This window comes from Colius striatus, chromosome Z (assembly GCF_028858725.1).
Source record: "Colius striatus isolate bColStr4 chromosome Z, bColStr4.1.hap1, whole genome shotgun sequence".
NCBI classification, from domain to species: Eukaryota; Metazoa; Chordata; class Aves; order Coliiformes; family Coliidae; genus Colius; species Colius striatus.
Window position 1 is genome coordinate 54,354,094 of NC_084790.1, and position 24,388 is coordinate 54,378,481.

General features: G+C 37.3%; 1 protein-coding gene across 10 annotated transcripts in view; it reads left to right on the forward strand.

The window, feature by feature from the left end:
* The first annotated feature begins 2,183 nt into the window (after positions 1–2,183).
* Positions 2,184–24,388, forward strand: part of KDM4C (lysine demethylase 4C) — a 282,638-nt gene continuing 260,433 nt past the window's right edge. For 6 of the 10 annotated variants that reach the window (XM_062017619.1, XM_062017624.1, XM_062017625.1 and 3 more), the window contains exons 1-4: positions 2,184–2,414; positions 10,428–10,592; positions 17,536–17,711; positions 20,771–20,885. In XM_062017619.1, the coding sequence (XP_061873603.1) occupies positions 10,449–10,592; positions 17,536–17,711; positions 20,771–20,885 (435 nt within the window). In that variant the 5' untranslated portion in view covers positions 2,184–2,414; positions 10,428–10,448. The other 4 variants (XM_062017621.1, XM_062017623.1, XM_062017620.1 and 1 more) reach the window with 4 other exon arrangements.

Sequence of the window (24,388 nt, forward strand, 5' to 3'; positions counted from 1 at the left end):
AATACTTGGGAGTGCTGAGCCAGTGGCCCTGGGGCGTGTGTGCTTTGACAATGCTGTAACACACCCCAGTTACTTAATAACTTTGCAGTCTTGTAACCTGAAAGAAAAACAGATGAAGAGTTGCTGATGCAATACTTTAAAGAATCACTGCTGATTTTCCTTTCATCAAGTAGCATGAATCTGAGAAGACATAACATTCAAAACTAACCGTAAGTCACCAATCTTTGGTGCTTTGTAGTTGCATCAATGAGCAGATCACTGAATTCAACTGCACTGTTTTCCTGTAAGCTCTGAATAAACATTTTATTCATGCTCTGTTGGACTAGATGATCTTTCGAGGTCCGTTCCAACCCCCTTCAGATTCTGTGATTCATCTCCCAGAGGCTTGAGGAAAAGGACAAACCTCTGTTTCTCCCACTTAGATTCAGTGAAACAAAACTCCCTTCCTTAGGCAGATTACTCATTTTAGATATTGCTGGACATTGTGGCACTGTACAGAGAAATTTAAGATACAGTTACATGAATGTTCTTGGGACTGAAGACATACTATACACAGTACTACTACCATGTAATGTATAGTATTGTGTCCGATTGGCGAAATGCCATTAAAGTCTCTGAGCGTAGCGGAGCTATAAGATGACATGTTCCTTTAAGAGAAGAAAAAAACCCAACCCTGTATTTTTAGCTTTGATTTGTACTGAAAAGAAGTCTTTGTCACTTAAAGTGTAAAGTAAAACTTCTTTTTACATAATAGGTAGGCTTGGAGAAGAAACACATCTAAAAAGCATGTGCTTTACTTATTAGTCATATTTCATCACTTTCTTGGATGTAGCAACCAGAAGCTAAAAGGAAAGGTAAACAGCTTACTTAGTAATACTTAATACAGATTAATTACAGATTATTTAATAAGAAAAGTCAAAGCATATCACATTGTTTAAAACAAAGAGTGACTTTTTTTAGCAGCAACCTCAACAGCAAAACTAATGTCCACCATGGTGATGAGCAAAAGCAGACATACAGACGGGAAAGGCCTGAGAAAGTTAGAAAGACATGATTCACTGTAAACTAACACCATGATAAGAAACCTCAGCTCACTGGAATTGGAACCGCTCCTTAGTAAAGGCCTTGAAGACCCTGAAAGCTGATAACTAAGAAGCTGTTGTGCAGACAGCTGCCGATAAGAAGGACTTGGAATGTGGAAAACAGAATTGTTTGCATCCTGCTCCATGGCATGGAAATCTACCAGAGACACTGAACAAGTGTAAGCTCGAAGAGGACTTATCACAATACAGAGGGGATAGGTCATGAATATGTAATAGGCACTTATGCATACCCCTACCTGTACCCTATAAGTAGCCCTTTGTTAGACAATAGTGTGTTCGAGCTGGGCAGCATGACCTCCCTTGCACCCACTGGCACAATACATACCTGCTTTATAACCCTTAACTGTGTTACAGAGTTGTTTCTGCACGTCAATGGCACTCTAGAAAGTAAACACATGACAAAGAGCGTGGTGGGCCCTAAGTCACTAAAAGTGATGTCAGAATTGTGAAGGCAAAATTGGTTTCATACAGCAGTACTGTCTGATAAGGGGTATGATGGTTTGGAAAACACCGAGCGGCTTGCTCTGTCAGAGCCACCATTTGTATGCACCAGAAAAGTATCACCTGGTATGTATCGCTGAGGTTAACAGACCAACTTTGCTTGTGAGCTTCGGGCTTGTGCTCCCATCACACGTTTCATGGTGGACAGCCAGCCCAGCTCTTCATTCTGGAGCACACGTCAGCCGGGGGGAGGCTGGGACAAGAGCTGCAGGCAGAGCCGCGAAGCACCACCAGCACCACCAGCACCACCAGCACCGCCCCGACCAGCACTGTGCCCGATCCCACCGCCCCTCGCCCCGCCGGCGCCACGTGACGCGAGCCTTCCCACGTGACCACCGCGTGCCTGCCCCGCCCTCACGCGGCCGCCGCGCCACGCGGAGCGCCGAGCGCGCGCTCCCTGCGCACAGCCGCGTTCCACCCGGAAGCGCCAGCGGCGCCGCCCGCTCTTGGCACGTGACGCGGGAGCCTCTCCTCTGTCACGTGTCTTTCTTCCCTCCCCCCCCCCCCCCCCGCCCCCCCAGTGGCCGAGGCCTTCGCTGTGTCGCCGTGCGTGTGAGGGCTGCACGCATGCGCAGTCAGTAGCTGTCATCCGCGCAGGGAGCGAGGCGTCCCACAGCCAGGGGAGGGGGAAAACAAGCCCCGAGGGGACGGCGGTCGCGGTGGCGGCGGGGAACGGAGTGGACCCCGCCGGCCCTTCCCCGCCCTGCCGCCATTCCCCCCTCCTCTTCGGCTTCCTCTGGCAGCGGCTGCCCGCTTAACCCTTTCCCGGACTGGTACCGGGAGAGCTCCGAGTCGGGCTGGCGACGACAGGTTTGCGGGGAAGAGGCATTGGGGCGACTGCCGTCTCGGAGGGAGGGTGCGCTGTGTGCGAGGGCCTGCGACGAGCAGGAGGAGAGGAGAAGGCCGGAGCGAGCGAGGGGCTGACGGTGATGAGGCGGGGCGCTGTGGGGCGGGGCGGGGTTGGGCCGGGCCGGGCCGGAGTCGGGGGCAGCGGCGCCGGGGCAGTGCGTAGGGGCCGGGTGTGAGGCGGAGCTGCCGGCATGCCGCGCGGCAGCCCGCCTCTGGCGTGCGTGAAGGGCCGGGACCTGCCGCAGCCCCGGGACTCCGGTTTGCTAGTAAAGTGGGTGGCGGCTAGGACTGAGCTGAGGAAGGGAAACCGGTAGGTGTCGGAAAAGTACAGCTCGTGCTCCCGGTTGTGACTAGCGATTCTAGGTCAGGGCAGCCAGTGGAAGCTTTCTGACAGATGAGGCAGTTCCCCCGGCTGTTTCCCCCAAAGTGGATGGACCAAATAAAACGCAGCGTTCCCGCTCTCCCAGCCTTTCTGTGCTTTGGTGAAAGTCTTTGGACATTCTAAACAGCTTTTAAAAAAAAAAATTGTTTTTTCCCCCCTCTCTTACAAAGAGCAGCTGTGTTGTTACAGCTTGTTTCTGCATGTGGTTAAGGCGTCCCTGGAAGGTAACAGTTGTAAAAGTGCTGGCAAAAGATTTTGAAGCTGTCTTCTGAAATAAGATGCTCAGTTAGGCGCTGGTTCCGCATCTTTCCGTGACTCTCGTGCTCTATGCTCTCGGAGCCGGTTTCGGGGTCAGGACTCTATGCCATATTAAGTCTCTGTTAGGACGAGCCTTCTCTTCGGCAGTTGATTTCAACTCGCAGTCTGAAATGACAAGTGCGTGCAAAGTGTTTTTGCTGCTAGATTAGGAAAATTCCTAGGTGTTCCCGTGTTTTTTACAGTTTTATAGGAGCTCAACACAAAAACATTCATTTTTAAATGTAATTATTTATGGTTCTTTGCACTCTTTTCTGAAGCATTAGCAACAACAGCAACAGAAGTTACCTGGTGGCCACTAAAACAGCAGTTTTAATGCTGAAACACTTCCCTCAAGAAAGAAACTTATTTGCAGCCCAATTGCAGCCTTATTTGCTGCAACTTATTTGCAGCCCAATTGTCACCTGGAAGTATTTTTTTTGTTTACATTCTTAATAAACCAAGACTGAGAGTGGCCGCGGTATAAAATTTGTCTTGGGCTTTGCTCTTCTTTTTCCTTAACTGTGATAACTACCTGATGCTATTGCTGTGCAGAAGTACTTTACAAAGACAAGACAATAGAAAACACAAACATGATTCACTTGAAGTCAAAGTAAACTGAACGAGGCATGATTGCCAGTAATGCTTATTTTACTCTCAGCTTCAGTTTGGAGTGGTGCTGGTTTATTGATTGCTGGCTGCTGATGGTTTTCTTTTACCTAAATGCAGATACAGTGGATATAAGAGCTATTTCCTTTCTAGGGATTGACTCAGGAAACAATATGTCTCATCTAAATAGGTGCACGTGACTAAATAGCTGTTGGATCAGAGTTAGGGCCAATGTATATGATAAAAAATCATTAGCCAGTGTTTGTTGTGGGTTTTTTTTTTTAATAAAAGTGGTTTGGTGTCTGTTGTTTTTTGGTGGTAAATATGACAAAACTGAAAAAAAAATTAGTCTTATAGTTTTTAGTTCCTAATTATTCATGAATACCTCTTGGCCTCATTACTAAAATAATGAGTTAAACAGTTCTGCATGAAATCTAAATACACAATTACCACAGTAGTGCATTCAAATTGGAAAAGTATGTTTTCAATTGCTTATTCCTAAGGTGTTATGAAAAAGCATGATAATTTTTAAAAATAAGTTGTGATTCCTTACCTAACTTTATTAAAAAATAACAAATTGACTAGATTTAGGACTTTCTCAGTTTAAACAGCTCTTGATTTGTCTACTGCTTAAGTCTGCAGTGAATTCACTTTGAAATTTCCATTTTTTTTCTGTAGGTGTCTTTTGCTGGGATGTTTCATCAGCACAATTCTGAACAGAATGTGAATGATCACTGACAATGATGTCAGTTCTGGTCAAATTTGTTTTATGAAGGTGTTATTTTTATCTGACTACCCCCCAACATCAACAATAATTAAAAAAATAATCAGTTTTGAAACAAATTTTTAGTATGCACAGAGCTTCAGAGAGAGTGTGTATTAACATAATTCTGCTAATACAAGTTATTTTCAAGTTTTCAGAATGATCACGTGAAGAGTTCAAAAGATGATGTTTTAAACTGTTAAGATTTTAATACTTACTTAATAAAAAATCTGCATAGTCACTTGATAGCTTAATATTTCATATCTCAAAATGAGAAAGTGATTTGTTGAGTTCTTGATTTTCATTTAGATTCATAGACTTACTCATATTTTGAAGAAATGCAGTATTTTACACGTGGAAGATAATGACTGTTTTGTAATTGAGTCACATAATGAAGGTGTTCTTAAAAATCAACTCATCCAAAGTCTGGAGCATGTTACAAACTCTTGCTGTAGCTGTGGTAAATAAAGAGCTAGAGTGTACTTCAGGTTTCTTTGGTGACATTGTATTGATAGGCTTGTGTCTTGCTCTAAGTTTATTCCACCTGTTTAAAATTGTGGAGTTACACATAGTGAATGAGTTAACTTTGTCCACGTGAGTAATCCTACTACTGAGGTGGCATGCACTCATTTTTATCCTTAATTCTGTTTACATCTGACATTTCCAGGACAGTATACTTAGGACAGTATATTGTAAAAACTGAGGGCAATATATGTAAACAACAGGTAGGAAAAGTTGTCTGAATTTTAAATTTTAGGTATTAAAATTCAGAACACATCTTAAGACCAAATATTGAAAGAATTTAAGTGTCTAATCGTTTTCACTTTCTGATTCTCGATTATGACAAAATACCTCATTGGCTGTTGAAGATATTATAGGGAAATTTCAAAACCAAAATATATTCTAGTTCCTTTGTGACACTTCTGCATGTAAACTGTTACAATCGCTCATTTGAGGTTATTGTGATTTAGAGTGGTAGACCTATGATCCCTTACTAGGTTTTGTCTAATAAAATGCTTGATATTAGCAGGTACTTGTCTCTTAAGACCTAGAAATGTACTCCTGTTCATAGTAGATGCTCTATGACCAAAATCACTATCCTGGTTCAGGTTTTGTTTCATTTCCACAATTTCTTTCTTTGCCTAAAACATAAGTTATGAGTTGCTAAAATGGCAAGTAACCCTATGGCTTTGGAAATGGATAAATTTATATCCAAATTGCTTTAAAAAAAGAGCAATTTTGATTTAAAATTAAAATTGGGGAAATATGTAAAAGTCTGTAAACTGAGCTGTGAATAAAGATGTAGAGATAAAAGAGTTTAAGAAACTCCCTAAGTTTTAGGAATGAAACTCTATGTTTGATTTCAGGTGGAAGTAGTCGGAGTACTTGATTTGAACAAATGATGACAGATATTTCAAAACTGAGATCAGTAAAAATGTGGGAAATTTTGAAAAAAAGTGATATAAAACTATTTTCCTTCAGGAATGTGTATATAGCTTATGTTTGGGTTGATGAAACTACTAGGCTCACAGTGTTCTTCTGATGTCCCCATGGAATCTGGATTTATTGAGATGCAAGTCTTTGCAGGTTCCTGCTGTACAAATATTGTCTATATAGTTTGCTTTTCTTTGAACTTTTTATGTTGCAAAGTGATACAATGTGCTAAAGCTGGAAGTTCAACAGAGGCACAGTGTTGATTGATTCTTTCTTCTTGCTCCTTTTGTCTATTATAATATTGTGTATTAGAGCCAGGTGGTTTGGGGATACCAAAAGTCTGTGAGTTCGTTTTAAGTCATCAGCCTCTGTTATTAAGTAGAATGTTGTTTCAGTGGACTGTGGCATGAGGAGGCCTTTGGTCATACGAGCTGAGCAGATGGTGCTTTCTCTGCTGCTCTGAGCATTGTAGCACACCACAGAAGCATAGTATGACTATACTGCACATGTATGTTTTGGTCCTATGTTTCACTTCAGTGTGTATACTTTCAGTCATAACAGCAGAAAGACAAGATGTGGATGACTGTTCCCTGGCACTAGGTATTTGGTCTATGATAATTTAGAACAAGGTGTCCTGGCAGGGGAATTGAATGACAGCTTTGAATTACAAAGTCTCCTATGAGAGGGGAAATACTCACTGTGAAGGTTAATGGTAGCTAGAATTTTATCACAGGTGCAGAAATATCGTTTCAGTTGTGCCATAAGCAGCTTTAATAGGGAAAAATATACCTTTCTGTTTCTCAGGTTATAAAGAGTAACTTATATTTTCTTTTGTCCTGTCCTTGTTCTGCATCTGATGCAGGATTTGTAATGCAGTGGTAGCTTGTGAAAACGTTACCACTGTTGCTATAGCATATCCCTGAAAAAAAAGACCTGAGTTTTGATGTTAAGGAGTTCTGAAATCTGAGAGATTTTAACAGTTAATGTGATCAGGTAACATAAATAACAGATTTGGAATTCCCGATGAATAAGGTCTTTTTCTAAGCCAGGTGTATAAACTAGGCAGCCGTAATTTGTGCTTCCTGTTATTAAAGGAGCAATTCAAACATAAGTATGCACAATTAAGTTACATTAAGAATTAACTATTTTATACTCACTAATAGTTGAACATACAAATGATACTTTCATCTTTCTGATTACTTGGTAGTCATTCCTGTAGGTAGTCACGGATCGTGCAGTGTTGTGGTATCTTACGTCATTGAATTTGCTTTACTAGGCAATAGGAGTTGGATAGTACTTACTTAGAGCTTATGCTAAAAACTTCTTAAAAATGAAGGAAAATACGAAAGTGAATATACCCACACGTGTGATAAAAATGAATAACTAGATGAACTTCTGCAGGGGGGTTGGACTAGATGGCCTCTAAAGGTTCTTTCCAACCTACCATTCTATGATTCTGTGAACGGTGTTTTTGCTTAGGTTGTAAATAGAATTGTTGTTTAGACTGTTTTAGATTAAGACCTGTTTTTCTATTGTTTCCTGTATAGGCTTCTTACTTACAGACTAGAAATAAGAGGTTAGTGGTAAAAAGTGTAGTTTTCCTCAAATGTTATCGAGTGTTTTTATTAAATGATTTCTAAAAAATGCTGGCTAGTACTTTTATAATGTAAGTACTCTGTCTTGTTTTTTTTAATTGAAAACCTTTGCATCTGACAAGTGTTTTCAAGTAGATTATTTTGTGTTTTCCTTCAGATCAACTGCAAGAAAATACTGTGGCTTTTTGTGCATGCCTTTCTGTGGATGTTTGTTTTCTTGTGTAGGTCTTCACTGCATCCCATTATGTGTTTTGTTCTCTGCGTTGAACCATCCCAGCTCCCTCAGCCTGCCTTCACCAGAGACACTCCAGTCCCTCATTGTCTTAGTGGCCTTTTGTTGGACTCCCTTCCAGTAGCTCCATTTCTCTCTTGTACTGGGGAGCCCAGAACTAGACACAGTGCTCTGGGTGTCACCAGTGCTGACAAAAAAGGGAGGGTCACCTCCTTCACTGGCTGACAATGTTCATTGTAATGCAACCCAGGAGACTAGTAGCCCCCGTTACTGCATGGGCATGTTGCTAGCTTGTATTCAATTTGGTGTCTCCCAAAGGACAGCCTTTTTTCTCAGCCTGCTCTCTCTCAGCATGTACCCCGTATACCTCTGGTTGTTCCTCCCCAGCTGAAGGATTTTGCACTTCCCTTTGTTGAGCTTTGTGAGATTCTTAACAGCCTTTTTTTCCAGCCTGTCAGGGTCCTTCAGAGTGGAAGCACAGCCCTCTGGTGTATCAGCCAATGCTTCCAGTTTTGTATTGTCTGCAAATATCACATGGAATTATGAAGAAATTGTTGTTCTGATTTGGCTTAGATAAAATTAGGTGTCTGATGAGATGTTGCAGTTGCAAGACAACCATTCAGTTATTCATTAACTAAGCATAATTCTAAGTATTGGTTGTTGCAGCATGGCTGCTGGCCACCTGCCTTGCCTTCCCCAGAGGAACTTGTTTTCAAAAAGAAAAACCTAACTAACCAACCAAAGAATGGATTAACTTCTCTCTTTTTCTGCTCCTTTTGCTTTGGAAAGCCCCCCATACTGCACTGGCTATGTTCAAGAATACTGGAAGAGTTGAGGAATATTTATCTATATACTATCATGAAATAACTACTGACTGGTGGGTATTTTGGATACAGTCAGTGGAATGGATTGTAAGGTATAAAATGATGAATAATGAGGACTATTAAATTTCTTCCCCATGAAGAAATAACAGAGAGCTTATTTCTTAGAAGTGGGAAGTGTGTGTGTGTGTATGCGTATGTATTTCACTGATACATGTACTTATTTTAAACATCTAAAGGTGAAAGCTTAAAAGATTATTTTGTACAGAGAAAACAAACACCCTGTTGGATTATATTTCTGGGTTCACTTTACTGTCAGTAGGAGCATTATAAATAGTAAACACTTTCTATTGCACTTAGCATTGAATCAAAGCAGATCTTCACCTTTGGTGGTAAAAACAACTTTCGTTTTCTTGAGACTGGTCATAGTAGCAAGATTGTACATGGAACTTTAATGCTTGGGAGTAAATGAGAAGTGCATTATACACCCAAGCCCTGAGGGAAGTTACCCTACTTGTATGTGTTTGCTGATATAGACCTGATAATTTAAGTGCAAAATTATGCCCAAATTGAAGTCAGACTGATTTTCAGAATGGAAAAGTTGCAGATTTCTACTTAATTTCCATGCAAAGAGGGATAGAAAAGGGAATAGGATAATAGTGAAGGTGGAAATGTGGAAAAATAATTGCTAAGATTGGAGAGTAGTGTGCTGACTGAAGAGGGGAAGCAAAATGGAAGGAAAAATGACAAAAAAACCAAGGTGAATGTTGAAATACCAGTAGGAGAGTGAAACATGGGAAGGTACAAAGGCATCTTCCACGTACACCCTTCTTGTGTGATTCAGTGATTCATACCAAGCTAGAAGCAACACAAAGCTAATGAAATCAGTGGATAGTATACTGACGTACAAGCAAAACTCATAGTGACAGTTTGTGATAAAAACCAGGATTCTGTGCATTCTGCAGATGGAGAAATCGGAAATGAGATAAATTATATGCTTAGCAAAGCAAAAGTCTCTAAAAAGCTATTTACAGTTGAGTTACTTGTATTCTGTGATAAGCTTTCTTTGCAAGGGTAGGGAAAAATTTTGTAATCTGTGGCACATGGTGTTGTGTAGTTGGAAATTGGGACAGCTGCTAAGCTAAAATATATCTGTCGGTTGCCTAAAGATCAGTCTTTTCATGGATAGTGTATCTTGATATGAAACAGAAATACGACTTTGTTTTTAGCCATCCTTGATATGGAAATAGTAGAAAATACCCATTGTCTTCATGTGTATCACTTACATGCTTTTTTTCTGTTGAAGATGTTTCAGAGAATGAGGGCTAATATAGTCCAGTAGTTAAACTGCTGATGGGAAAGTTAGGAAATCCAGATGCTCTTTCTCTGCAGCATGGCTGGGAAGTGAGTAATCATTTTTCTCTCTATGTTAAATGGCAATAGTGGTATTTTACCAAATGTGTAGCTTCATTACTCCAGGTTGTTCCCGTGGAATGTAAATCTCTAGACAGAGGAATGCAGCAACCTGCAGATGGATCAACATGGGAAGATAATAGCATGGTGCTAAAGGTTAACCTGAGAAAATGTGCAGTAAAACCAGAGACAAGCACTGGAGTCTATAAATGTCACTCATAGTGTTTGTGCTGTGTAAGGGCTGAGTATTCTTAAAGGAGTAGGGAGAAAAAGCAAACATTTGTTTTGGAGCTTTTATACTAGCACAGTCAGAGGATTTTGGAAGCTTTTTTCCCTGATTAAAAGATGTTAATCTCAGAACTTGTTTCACAGATTGTTCTCTTCAGTGTACCTTACTCTTTTTTTTTTTTTTTCTTTTTTTTTTCCTTAAGCTGGATTGAAAGTGAGCCACAATGGCTGTTGTCATCTCAGATAGTCCTCCAAACTCAAACTGCAAAATCATGACTTTTAGGCCCTCAATGGATGAATTCAGGGAGTTCAACAAATACTTAGCATACATGGAATCACAAGGTGCTCATAGAGCGGGAGTTGCAAAGGTAAGCATCTATAATGTAGAAGGACAATTGTTCCTGATACCTCTTTTCCTAGTATTTGTACTTTGCTGATTACAAATGATTTTCAATGGATACTGATCTGCTACTGTTTTAAGAATGAGCTTTTTGGTATCTCTGATGTTTCATGCAAGCTAATGAAGATGACATTTTCTTTCTGTCAGTTATTTCCATGTTTATAGTAACAAAAGATCTCTTCTTGAGGCACATTTAAACTAATTTTTGATAAATCATAACAGAATAGAGAGTTCATACTATAAACTGAGAAGTCCTGATCTATGAGATCTTGAACTCTGCATTTTAGGTTTGTGTATGACTTCACTGGAGCAAATCATCCCACTACAGTCAATGAGTGTAGGTGTGAATGTAGCAAGGCACTGTTTGAGTAGAAATACTTTTTAAACGATGAGTGTGTTACCTTCAAGTCTCATTAATGAAAAGATATGCTAACTACTGTTGTGTTGCCATGTGAACAGTGGTATATCCATGATTTTACAGTTGTTCTGTTGTTCCTCCCCTAACAGAGAGTGATTGGCTGAGATTGTGTGATGTACTTTGTTGTACTTTGTTTTTATGCTTTGTTTGTTTTACCACTTGTCAAACCAGCAGGACACAATGCAGTTCTAGAAATCCTAACTTAGTTATTGTAAGTAATCATTGGGAATATCCATATTGATCAGTGGGTTTTTAAGCTAACATTGCAAAGTCGAGAAATTTAAAAATTGAGAGAAAAGAAACAAAACCTGCAATTCTTGTTTTTGCCTTGCTTACTCCTTTGTCACTGTGTCCTGTGAACCAAAGCGCAACTCTACCCTTCACATTTTGAAAACCTTGTGGTTTATGTGCTTTCTGATTTCTGAGGGTTGTGTACATATAGGTCATGTTTTCAAGCTCTCCTTTGCAAACAGAAGTGATAAATAGACAACAGAGGAAAGCCTGAGATGCATTTTTCACATATTCAACTATATAATAGAATCTATTTGTATGGGGATGAACTATTGCAGTCCTCTAATCTTGAACAGGAAAATTAACAGCAAATTCATCCTAGTGACATCTATTGCTCAACAGATTTATGCTGTTAACATGAACGTGGGCAGGAGAGCCTAGATATTACTTATTTTGTGGATTACATACATGGACTCAACATTGTTAATTTTTCTTCTTATTTTCTTACTGTTTATATCAATAACTTTGTTTTAAGTGTTGGTAGTTTAAAATCCTGTTTAGGATCTAGCCAAAGAAATAAAAAGTGCCTTATCACCAGCCACTGAGATGATACTGATTTTCTTCTATTTCATTTTGTTTGTTCATATGTAGTGTGCTTGCTTTCTTCGGTGTGTGGTGTCTAAACCAAAAATTGGTATACATGAATTACATTCATTGCTTTCTCTGGATATATGAGGAAGCTATTATATGAGCCAGAATTAGTGTGTAATATGTTTGGGGAAAAAAAAACCCAAAACAAAGCAACTAAAAAATGAACTATTTTTTTAAAAAAAATTGTGCTGTACTCTGTATCATGGCTATGTCTGTCCTAGACTGCAACTAATCCTTTAATTGTATTCAAAGCCAGAAGTTTCCAAATTTGAAAAAAGTTCCTATGTCTAGTTTTCCTTTAAAACTGGTCATCTAGTCATTTTTTTGACAGTTGTCAGGAGGTACATCATCAAATATGATGCTATAATCCTTAAAAAGCATATGAAAACTTCTGTTCTTATTTCTGAAGCATCCATAATAAGTAAGAACTTCACTTACACTCCATCAGGTTTTTTTTTTCCTCTGTTGTCAGGGGTTAAAGTAGATGTAAGCTCTGGTCAGTGTCTTCCTGATATATGGTGCAAAGTGCTTCTCTGAAGCTGCTGGTGTACCCAACTGTGAGACTGAGATATGTCATGGTTTGTGCCGAGTTGTGATGGGTTTGTGTGGAGCTGTGTGTACTAGTCAATTGTGTGTGTGCACTTCAGGATATCTGGAATTAGAGACTTACCATATCTTGGCATTCTTGATTGCAAAATTTAAACCAATAGGAAGTGCAGAAATATTCTTCAGATGTTTTTGAGACATGAATGTGGCTTCAGCCAAGGTTCTGTTTTGATACCTTATGATGTTTCTGGTTCTGGTTCCTTTACTGCTATCCAGCAATTAAGGCTCTATAAGGAGTACTATAATGCATTGGAAGTAGTAGTTATCTCTTTAGATTAGGCACCTGAATATGTAAAACTGTTTTTTAAAAAATACTAGATGTTTCACTATGTTAAAGAGTATAATGCAGATGTTGACCATGGAATGGATGCAGGCATATACTGTATTTAACTCACTTTAACATTAGTCTAATCGAAAATTAGTCTGTAAAATGGTGATCATGGCAACAGAACACTGGTTCGACTGTGGCCTTTTCTTGACCATGGTGTAATGCTGCAAGGTGAAGATTAGAATCCCGTAACTGATTTGAAAATGAGCGAAGAGTCCATTTTAGTAATTTAAGTGACAATTGAAGTACTTCAGAGATACGGCAATTTTCAGGATTAATATGAAAAGTGGATAATACATTTTAGATGCATGTCCCTAGTTAACACTGTTTAACCTGTATTAAGTTTTAATTTTTGAAGCAATATTTTCTTTTTTTTTAATGTGTAATTAAGTACAAATTTAAATAGCTTTCTTTCTTGGTAAGATCATGAGCTGCTTATTTAAGGATGAATCTTTCATTGTTGTTGCCATTACAAAAAGTATCTGTTTGTTTTCTACTTTTATCTGGGTTATATGTTTGGTTAGGGTGTCATTTTGGGTGGGGTTTTTTTTGTTTGATTTTTTTTCAGAAAAGGAAAGCATAATCTCTCAATTAGATCATTAGTAGATCTCATTTTCAGGTAGTAGACATGGAAAAATTTGCCTATGTATCACTGTTCTCTGACATTGTACACATACATGCAACTAGAAGGACCTGGAAATTAGCATAGTCTTAATTCCAAGATTTAATTTACGGAGGTTGTGGCTACTCTCATAGCACCTGAAGTTTTGTCTTCTTTCTGTTCAAGTCACTAAAAAGGAATATATCCAATAAAGGGCCAAATTTGTACATGTAGTCAGGGATTTGTGATATTTTTCATAGTATAATTTTGCTACTTTGAAGTTAATATCCTTGGGCTTATGATTGAAAATGTGTCAATATGTATCATTTTTTTGGCCGTATACCTAGGATTTAAACCCCATTCCATGTATCACATTTCAAAACCATTTGGGAAGCTCTTCTCTGTGTACAGATTGTTAAAATATTTTGATATGTTTATGTCCTTGGGGAATATCTACTGACCTGACTTTACAGAATGCCTGGAATAATGTCTGTGACAGGAGAAAGCATAACAAAACCTTGCAAAAATTATTAATTTTAATAGCTGTGTTTCAGTTTTACTGTGACTGAGGAAGAGTCCTTCTAACCATACTATGTAGGTCAGCTTTCCACTTCTACCTAATACTATAATAGTAGTTAGAGCATCTTTAGCTGTTTTCAGCCTGATATTGGTTGCTACATACTACATACTCAATTGTTTTGAGACTTTTTGTTTTCATATTGTCACTGGTTTTGGATTTATGTCAAAAAACCCTCCAAAACCAAACCAACTGTTTTTAAAACAAATCTCATGAAATCAGTAGTTCATGCTATGAAAGTTTAAGGGTAATTTTCTGAGTTTTGGAAACTGTATTTAAAAAGAATAAAATATTTTTCCTGGTTTGATGGTAATATAAAATAAACTTAGAGAGACTTAATTCGCATTGTGTAGGATGTACAGTCTCAAGCATGAACGCAAAGAGAATGAAGACTATCAGAGGAGCTATATACATATGCAGAAACCATAATTTAACCTCTCTCTAAACAGAGGTCATCAGCAGTGTAAGTGTACCCAACACTTTAGGTTAAATATGAAAGTGTAAGGGGAGAAGACCTGTTACCTGTGTGGAAGACTATGTGTATGCAAATAGTGATAAAATGACTAATGTTTACACACATTGTGAGAGGCTGTGAGGAATACAGGGAATAAAATGTTAGGGGCAAAAAAGTTCCTAGTACTATGCCTGCAACAAATGGTTAAGGTACTAGACCATTTCCAGAGCAGATATTATACTATGTCATTACTAAAGCAAATTGGATAAAATTTCCATTAAGATTTTGAAAGTTTGGTATGAGCTTTAGGCACGGATAATGTATTTTAGTCTTACTGTTTTAAGCATCCTGTACTTCAAAAGGAAAACAAAGAATTAAAGAAATAGAACAAAGGAAAAACAAGGCACACTGATAGATGAGTTGTTCTTTACTTGAATAAGTAGTGTTTTGGAGACTCAAACTGTGTATATATACAGAAAAATATTTAAATAAATTTGTGATTGCATTGTCAAGTAGAAAAGTAATTTAGGAATGTGATACTGAGAGTGGTTGTTGGCAAGTACAATAAAGCAATTTTTAGAAGAGTAGGGGCAGAAGTAGCTACAAGGAAATAGTAGCAAGTGCCATTCAGAATCAAATGTAGACAGGACATTACCAGTATGTGAAAGAGGATTTTTCAGGAATTTCTGCATTTGAAAACATTCTGAAATAACTTCAGTTCTACTAATGTACAGCCTTCATGGAGGAGACTGAGTGATATAACTCAGACATCCCTGTGTGTATCATGTTAAATAACACTTGACAGCATTAATATGCTTAGAATGTTTGAGATATATAGATATGTAAATGAGAAAGCATTGCTTTAGGTTTTTCCTTTTTGACGTTTGAGCATTGTATAGCTTGGCTGATGAATTTGATCTAGGTTGCTTCCGTGGAATAAACCTAATTTGCCTGACTTTAAAGAGATTGTTTTACTAAAGGCCATGTGAACAGTCTTCTATGGGGACAGGTCAGTGGTAAAAACTCAGAGACCTAGTCATTATTTCCAAGTCTGATATTGACTAGCCATCTGTTGCTTTGGGCATATTTTAACATTTCCAGTCCTTACCCTTCCTATTGTTAGAAAATGCAAATTCTTTGAAGCAGGGACTCTGTTTTTTGTTTGTTTGTTTGTTTATTTTTTTCCTTTTTTTTTTTTTTAATGCTGCTTACAACATATCAGTCTCTACAGAATTTGCTTCCTTAACCACTGGAAGTACAACAAAAAGAAACATGCTCTAGTTAGCTGGCAGGGGATATTTTGAACTTATATTCACAAAAATATTTTTATTGCTTAAAACACACTGACCTTGAGTTAAATAAGAAAATGCAGATTTTGCTTTTCAGTATTCATATATTTGATCCAAACCTACAAGTTCATGCTTAATAATCATGAAAATGAAAATGTCAGTACACATATTTGATTTCCATGCGTATATTCTGAATGCATGATTTCTTTGCTTCCAAACCAAAATTTTGTATTTTATTGATGTGCATATAATGTAAGATTTGTGTGAAAGAAATAAATGGGAATCACTCAGTTTGTTCTCCCTAGTAACAAGCAATAGAACAAGAGAAAATGGCCTCAAGTTGCACCAGGGGAGGTTCAGGCTGGATATGAGGGGGAATTTCTTTACTGAAAGGATTGTCAGGCATTGGAACGGGCTGCCCAAGGAGGTGGTGGAGTCACCTTTCCTGAAAGTATTTAAGAGATGGATGGATGTTGCACTTAGGGGAATGGTCTAGTGCTTGATAGGGCTGGGACAAAGGCTGGAGTCTGTGATCTTAAAGGTCTCTTCTGACAGAAACAATTCTATGATTCTATAAAATGATTAGATTGCTTTTACAATCTAATTTTACAAGAATCCCTGAAACTTACTAAACAGTCCCTGTGGAGCTGAAGGCCTATGGGAGCTGAGAAGAAAAAGAGGGATTTGCATCTGTATAAAAACTTGATAAAAATACCTGTTAATGTTTTAAAAATAAAAACTATGCATGAAAGTATATTACTATATGCTAACTTTTCTTTAGCTTGATGTTTCTGTTTTGATGTGTGCTTGGAAGCATGAACAATCTTGATCAGATTTATTTGAGAGGTGGACTATATGAGTTCATTATCATTACAGTTTTCTCATTTGTAATTATTTTCAAAAGGTAGCAAATGATCTCAGGATCAATCTGTATTTTTTTTAATTGTTTACTTTCACAAAGTGGTTTAGCCCTGACTGGGTGCCAGATGCCTACCAAGTTCTTCTATCACTCCTCCTCCTAAACTGGACAGGAGAGAGAAAAATCTAACAAAAGGTTTGCAAGTCACGATCAGGACAGGGATATCACTCAGCAATTAGCATCACAGGCAAAACATGCTCGACTTGAGGAGAAGAGGTTTCATTTAATGAAACAGAACAGAGAAATGAGAAATAAAACGGAATCTTAGTGTTAATCTGCACATTACCCTAGTCTTTAATTACAGGGTTTAAATAGTGTTAAAACCTAGTGTATCAAAGTTTTATGCAATTTTATGGGAAGACTAAAATGTAAGGCTCTCTAAAATAGCTGCGTCCTTTTTATTTTTCATTGAGAAATAAAGTAATCAGTACTGTTTACACCAAATAACATTTAGTCAGGGGGCCGTCCATCTTTCGTATTTTTTTTTTAATTGAGGAAAACAGTTTTATTTCATGGAGTACAAAGTATTTGTGAGTTATAAGGCTTTCTGATTATAAAATATTTGTCTGTTCTGTTTTGATACATATGTATGTTTGTGTGGTTGCACTTGATTGAATTGGTCTAGTTTAGTGAGTTGCTGCTTTTGAACTGAGGTAATACCATACCCATTTTGAATTGGCTTCCAGATTATCTAGGAACACGTACATGATCAATTAGTTATTGTGAAACAACTGTTAAGCAAGTATTCCTTTGATCATATGGCTGCAGTTGACTAGTTCTTTTGAATGGCCCTGCCTCCCAGTGTTGATGTTCTATTTTTTATTTCTGAATTTAAAGGTTATCCCACCAAAGGAGTGGAAGCCAAGAAAACATTATGATGATATTGAAGATTTGGTGATTCCTGCTCCAATTCAGCAGATGGTCACTGGCCAGTCGGGGCTCTTCACACAGTACAACATTCAGAAGAAGCCAATGACTGTGAAGGAGTTCAGGCAGCTGGCCAATAGTGACAAGTATGTATGTAGGATTCTTTCTTTTAAACACATTTATTTGTTCCCATATTGTACTTTCTTTGAACTGCGTTAGGCAGCTGGTGATTTTTTTTTTTTTTTTTGCATACTTGGTAGTTTTCTCATCTCCTGAGAAGGGTACCGTGATATGAATGTTGTTTTCATTTCTGTTGTTGAAAGCATCTGTTACTGTGACATCAAAAAAGTATCTTAAAAACCTGAGACATGATATTAATACTGTCTACTTTTTTTTTTTTTTGTCTGATAAGTGCCTGTGTTGAAAATAAGATTACACCAGCCTATACCTGTTAATGTTTTGGGTGGGGTTTTTTTTGGCTTAAATAATGTAAAGGTATATCATTGTGTAATTCTAAAAAGAATACAACATGTTTTTTAGCTCACCCAGAAGTTTTTGTGTTAACCTAAGATAACTCAACTGCACCTAGTGAATGTGCATCGGTTATGTCAAGATGTATATTAAGGGAGATGGAAAAAAAAGGGAAGTGATAGAAGGTGTTCTTCCTGATTCATTTTGGCCAAATAAAAAGAATAATTCTGTTTTGGTATTTCCTCAAAACTACTGAAATAATTTCTGAAGGGTGAGTCAAAATATTGTAGAGAGAAAAGAGATTTCAGTATCACAAAGGAAGGTAACACTGCCCTAATTTGAAGAAAAGTTTCTTTCCTGAGTTAATTTAGGAAATTAAGAGGTAAGAAGAACAGCTGTTATCAAGATCAGGAAAAACTAGGGCATGAAAGGCTTTTGAAGAGGGTCCTCAGCAAATGTTCTGTAATATCTATGCCTTTGTAAAAGTGCAAGACTGATCTTTTCTTTTTTTTCCGGTTAAAAAAGATTGGTATGTTTCTGCCCATATATTTATTACTTGGGAAAAATTGAAGTTATATGAGAACCTGTTTTTTAGTAATTAAAATGATTTGTTTTGTAACTGTTAGGATGGAAAATAATATATAATATACTGTGTAGTATCTGATGTAATTTTCTATAATACCTGTTCATATATATATTTAAAGTTCATGTTTGATCAAGCCATGTTAGAATCATAGACTCATAGAATCATTATGATTGGAAAAGACCTTTAAAGTCATTGAGTCCAACCCTTAAACTAACATTGCCAGGCCCGTCACTAAACTAAGCCGTATCTCTCAGCACTTCAGCTATGAATCTTTTAAATATCAATAGGGATGGTGACTCCACCACCTCCCTGGGCAGCCCATTCCAGTGCTTAACAACCTTCTTGGTAAAAAGTTCTTCCTAATGTCCAATCTAAACCTTCCCTGGTGTAACTTGAGCCCATTTCCTCATATTCTATCATTCATCACTAAAAGATCAGCCCCCACGAGAAACAGTAATTCCTTAAAAGCTGCTTGAAAATACAAAATTAATTACAAATTATGCATACAAAAAATAATAATTTAGTAAAATTTATTATATTCTTTGTCAGGGAAGATATTTTGAAAGTGTTTCTGATTTCAGTTTTCATATTTTTTACTAACATTTACTGAAGTTTATGACTTCAACTCATCTGTAGAGTTAAGAACAATTGAGAAAGCTTCTTATCTATTACTAGCTGTAGATATTTCTAAATAATCCACCCTGCTCTTGAGAAAATGTGTCATACAACCTCCTATAACACTCTTAATTTGGTCAATCTTTCTTAAACTATTAAGTATCTTAAAGCTTCTATTCTATGAAAATAATTTTATTCCTTAAGGACTTCTCTGTTAAAGACTGTTTTTGGAGTATTACAATGTTAACCATTTCCTCTGGGAAAAGTAAAAGGGCCATGACCATCCAAATTAAGTCATAGTTGCCTTAGAAAGGTTTGTGTGTGCTCAGTCTAATGCATTGCATCATTTATTTGTTTAGGCATTTGTAGTTTACTGTTGAGCCAAGGTGCTTATCCACCTTGACTTCTGGGACTTATAAAAACATACCTGGTCCTGTAGTCAAGATACTCACGTTATGGGAACTGAGGAACTGAGTTTATGTATCTATGTTACTCAGTGCCAAGCAGAAATACAATCTGATTTCTGGAGGTGTGTAATGAGAAATGAACTTCATTGTTCACATCTGAACCAAAGCAAATGTGCTTGTCACTGTTCTGTGTTATCACATGGTGTAAATGTATCTGGACTAGTTAATAACTGTATGCTTGGATTTTCTTTCCAGTAGTTCAGCTATAGTGTATTAGGAAGGCTAATGTGAAACAACCTACTTCTGAGTTGCAGTAATGGAGACCCCAAATTTTTTTTTTTTAAAGACCTTTTATGGGAGAACAGAGACCTGACAAAGGATCCCGAGGCAAAAGCTGTTGATGGATGTTTCCTTTGGTAGGGTGCTTGTTTTGGGTTCTCACAAGATTTTATATGAGGTTTGAGTAACCTTCCAAAAGTTTAAGCATATTTATAAATCTAGAAGTATAATGCCCTGTGCTTAAAAAGAAAAATTCCCTTCACTGTTGCTTTACACTGCAGTGTAACTGTTTTCAAACAGTCTTAGTATCAACTGTTTGAAATATTTTGCCTTTTTTCAGAAGGTTTTTCTGAGGAAGGAAGATGAAAAGAAAGTGGTTTTTTGGTTTTTTTTTTCTACATCTGGCAGGGCTGCTACTTGGCAGAATTAGTACATTTGAGTTGAGATAGGCTTGTGCAGGATCTAGCTCTGTGTCTTTGCAAAGCTGGCAGTGAGGCAGGAAAACAACAACTATGTATCAATTAAGTGGCTTTTCCATGTGTGTCTGTTTTATGGAGGAGAAAGGGAAGACCTCAGCCTGAGGACAGTTTGTGGCATTTAGCTGCTGGAAATTGAAGAAAATTTTGTATGGGTAAGTGTATCACTTTAGTTAGGTCAGGTAGGAGGCTCTGTGGTCTGTTGAATCATGAAACTAAGAATTCAGGACGAGTAATAGGTCTTGTATTGCAGTGAATTTGAAATAAAGTGATGTCTTTAAAATTCAGTTTGTAGGATCTGAAGCATAGTCCATGGTGACAATGGTTGTTGAAAGACTACGCTAAACCTTTGCCTACCTTTTCCTCTGCAGATACTGCACCCCGAGATACATAGATTATGAAGATCTGGAGCGTAAATACTGGAAGAACTTGACTTTTGTGGCACCAATTTATGGAGCAGATATCAATGGAAGCATTTATGATGAAGTATGCCTAGCTTTTAATGAAGTTTATATCTTCCAGCCCTCTTTTAAAGAATTCTGTACTTAGAGGGTACATTCTTCCTTTGTGACTGAGAATCTGTCTTTATTTTGAAATCCTCGTATTACTTTAAGGACTCCAAGCAAAGCTGAAATTGACTTTGTATCTGTGAGAGTCAGATAGTTCTGTCCTTAAACAGTAGGATATTACTACTCTTCCTCATCATAAGACTCTTCCCTGTCTTCACTTTAAGCTCTCCAGAACTTTGAGATTCCTTCCTATTTGTTTATTTGTTTATTAATATTTCAGTATGCATGCTGTGTACTCTGTGAAGATTTAATTGTATTTTAAATAACTTTAAAAGATGAAATACTCTTTTTCACTGAGGAAAACTTTGATAGCTGTACTTTGCACATACTTGGAGTGCCTACAGTTTCCTGGAAATATGGTTACAATTATTTTGGAATTCTGAATTCAAGTAGATGAAATGGAAACTTCCTAAGGAAATAAAATTTTAGTGGTTACTTGCCAAGATCTCCATGGATAAAAAGGGAGGCTTAATACAGACGTCATTATCCAAAGAGCTACATAATATCTATTGTTATATATTAGGCTATGTAAGTACCAAAAAACCCTAGATTTGAAAGGGTTATTTAAGTAAAGAGACGAACAGAAGAACTGTTAGCATTGAAAAAAGAATTTGAAGAGTTAAAAAATACAGGACAAACTTTTCTCTAAAAGAATCTACTATGTATGGAGTTCTTGAGTTATTTCACGCTCTATGTAACTGTTGTCCAGTCAACACAAGATAAATATCGTTATCCACGATGTGTTAAGGCAGTTCAGTTTTGCAGTAGATTATGTGATCTTTGAAAAGATCTGTAAATGCCCAGTGGTCTGTTACTTAGAGCAAGCAGCAAGTCCAAATTCTGTTGTGTGTCCATGTAGCTATATAAAAATGATTTGAAAAATAATGGAAGAATCTAAATTTGAGTGTTTTGGTAGACTTTCTAGATGGCTGTTACTTTGTGGAGACCAAAATGGGGCACAGGAAGACAGTGTTTCTTTGAAGAAACAGAAGATGCCGTTTCTTTGATATTGTCTGGGATTTTTTTTTTTTTTAATGTTGACAGATAGTGTTTCTAGTGCACTTTGTTTTGATTGTGTTTTCTTTGGCCTTCAGTATCTTAAGGTTACTGTTGCATGAGCAAAATTTCCAAAGAAAAGAATGCAGTAATATCTGATTTTTGAAGTGCTGACTGATGAAAGAGGAGGTCAGAGATTTCCCTTTCATGGAACTGCACTCTCATTAGATTGGGAGGTTGAGGAGGGTAGGCCACAAAAGCAAAGGGTCAAGTGAGAAGAGCAGCATTAAGAGGAGACAAAGCACTGAAAGTTGCAGGGGATGCAGGATAAAGGAATGGGTCAGAAAACAGTTACAGGTAGAATAGAGGAACCTTAATGGCTGTGATTAACTTTGTATTGTTTAAAAATAAATGAAAAAGAAACGTTAGTGAAAGGAACAGACACTGAAGAAGGTGGGTAAACAGGGTGGGCAGTTAATGTGATAGCGATGTCGTGGTGGGATTTAAAAGAAAAGAAGGAAAAAGCCCCGATACCAAGCTATTGATGAGAAAATTCTGGATGCCACCGATTAAAACGGTTTTTTAGAATGTTATTACCGAAGGCAGATTTTGGCCAGCAGGTGGTGCCCTTGCAAAACTAATGTTTCCCGTGTATTAGGCCTGAGAACAGTGCTAACAAAGGATCTTCGTGATTGTGTTTGGAATTAGAGGTTCTTCTGTGTTAATTGCTTCAAGATTGTCATTATGTGGGGGAAGGAGATGAATACCAGTAGCTGATGTTTTTGGCAACATACAACAGAAAGGGGATGGCAGGGTTAATTTGTCATAACAGCCTGTTTACGATGAAGAAAAACAAATACTTTTTTTTTTTTTAAATAAAATGCATTTTGTAGTAAATTGTGTGTTGTAGGTGTTACATTTAATACAGAGAGGTAAATATCTGGCAAAATCCCACACAGAAAAACACCAGAAACATAGTGAAAGTGTGATATTTACGTATACTTGGATCATTAAAATTAGTGAAGAATGCTACTGTGCTTCAAGTCCTTATTATTTAGTTTAAAAGTTTACTAATTACATTTAAACACCACCATGTGGAAAAGAAGTTTTACATTGAGACATCTCTTTCCAAAACATGATGAAGACTTAATTGTTACTCTTTAAATTGTTTAAGAAGCAATGATGTTCGTGGAATCAGCACCTTGCTGACATTGTGCCAGAGAGATCATAGATCTTGTAGTACTGTTTGCTTTTGTTAGGTCAGAGGCTGACAGATTCTGAGGGATTTGGAAGATAGGGCACAAAGTCCATATTATATGGAACTACAAAAACAAAAAATAAAGAAATGGAAAACTGGAACAAAGCTATAAATGCATGCTTTGAATCATTGATGGTAGATGTCAAATTTCAAAGTTCGCTTTTGTGATATTTGGATTATTCCAGAATCTCTGTTGTATATTGGTAATGTATTTATGGTTATTTGACAGTTCTGAACACAGATTATATCTTTATGAATAAGGAAGTAACCTGTGAGAACAGGTTTTCTGTGCACTGTTCAGACCTTTGCAGAAAATAAATTTAAGATTGTTGAATGTTTGTTTGAAATATTCTGTGCTGTATGCATTTTAATTGCTGTTACATTTAATTATACTGCTTTGTAGGAGAATGACAATGTAAGTGATTCAAGAAAAGGCATTGCACTAGGGAACAGACTGTAAGGAGCATTATTTATGCTCAGATTATAAACATTATTAAGTGTATGTTCAAGGCTCTGTCTTTTTTTTGCTATAAATTCACCTGGAGTTGAGTGAAAATTAATATTCCTGAAAGAGTTTATGATGTCAATAATAAAGCACCAGTCTCACTAGCTGCAGTTGTTAAACTGATTAATTAATTGATTATGAACATCTAAGAATTAGGATTGTTTAGGAAGTTTAATTGAGAAGTAATTATTTATTTTTTAGTATATTATTTCAAGAGAGTTAGCTTCCTCATGAGTTAGCATGAATTTAATGCCAGCTTGAGGCAACTTAGACTATGAATGACTAGTCTGTGAAACAGTTGCAAAAAGTTACTGTTGCAGTCAGGAAAGAAAAGGAGAAGTCATATCACTTCTAAGATTATTACTTTATTAACTTATGGCAATTGTACCTATGTGTAAGTTGAAGAGTATGATTCACTTACTTTTCTGTACAGTGTCTGTTTTGGTGAGCTGTTGTTAGGCTTTCCACTTGTTTGTCACTCTCAACTGGTTAGATAAACCACAAATCACCAAGACCACAACTTCTTGCATTGTTGTATGTAATACAAGGAGCTCAAATTAGCTTTTTCCTGGTATGGGTTTTTTGTTGCTGTGTTTGTTTACTGGTTTTGTTTTGGTTTGTTCTTAAGTGAATTTGAAATAGTATTTCTGTGGACAGAGGG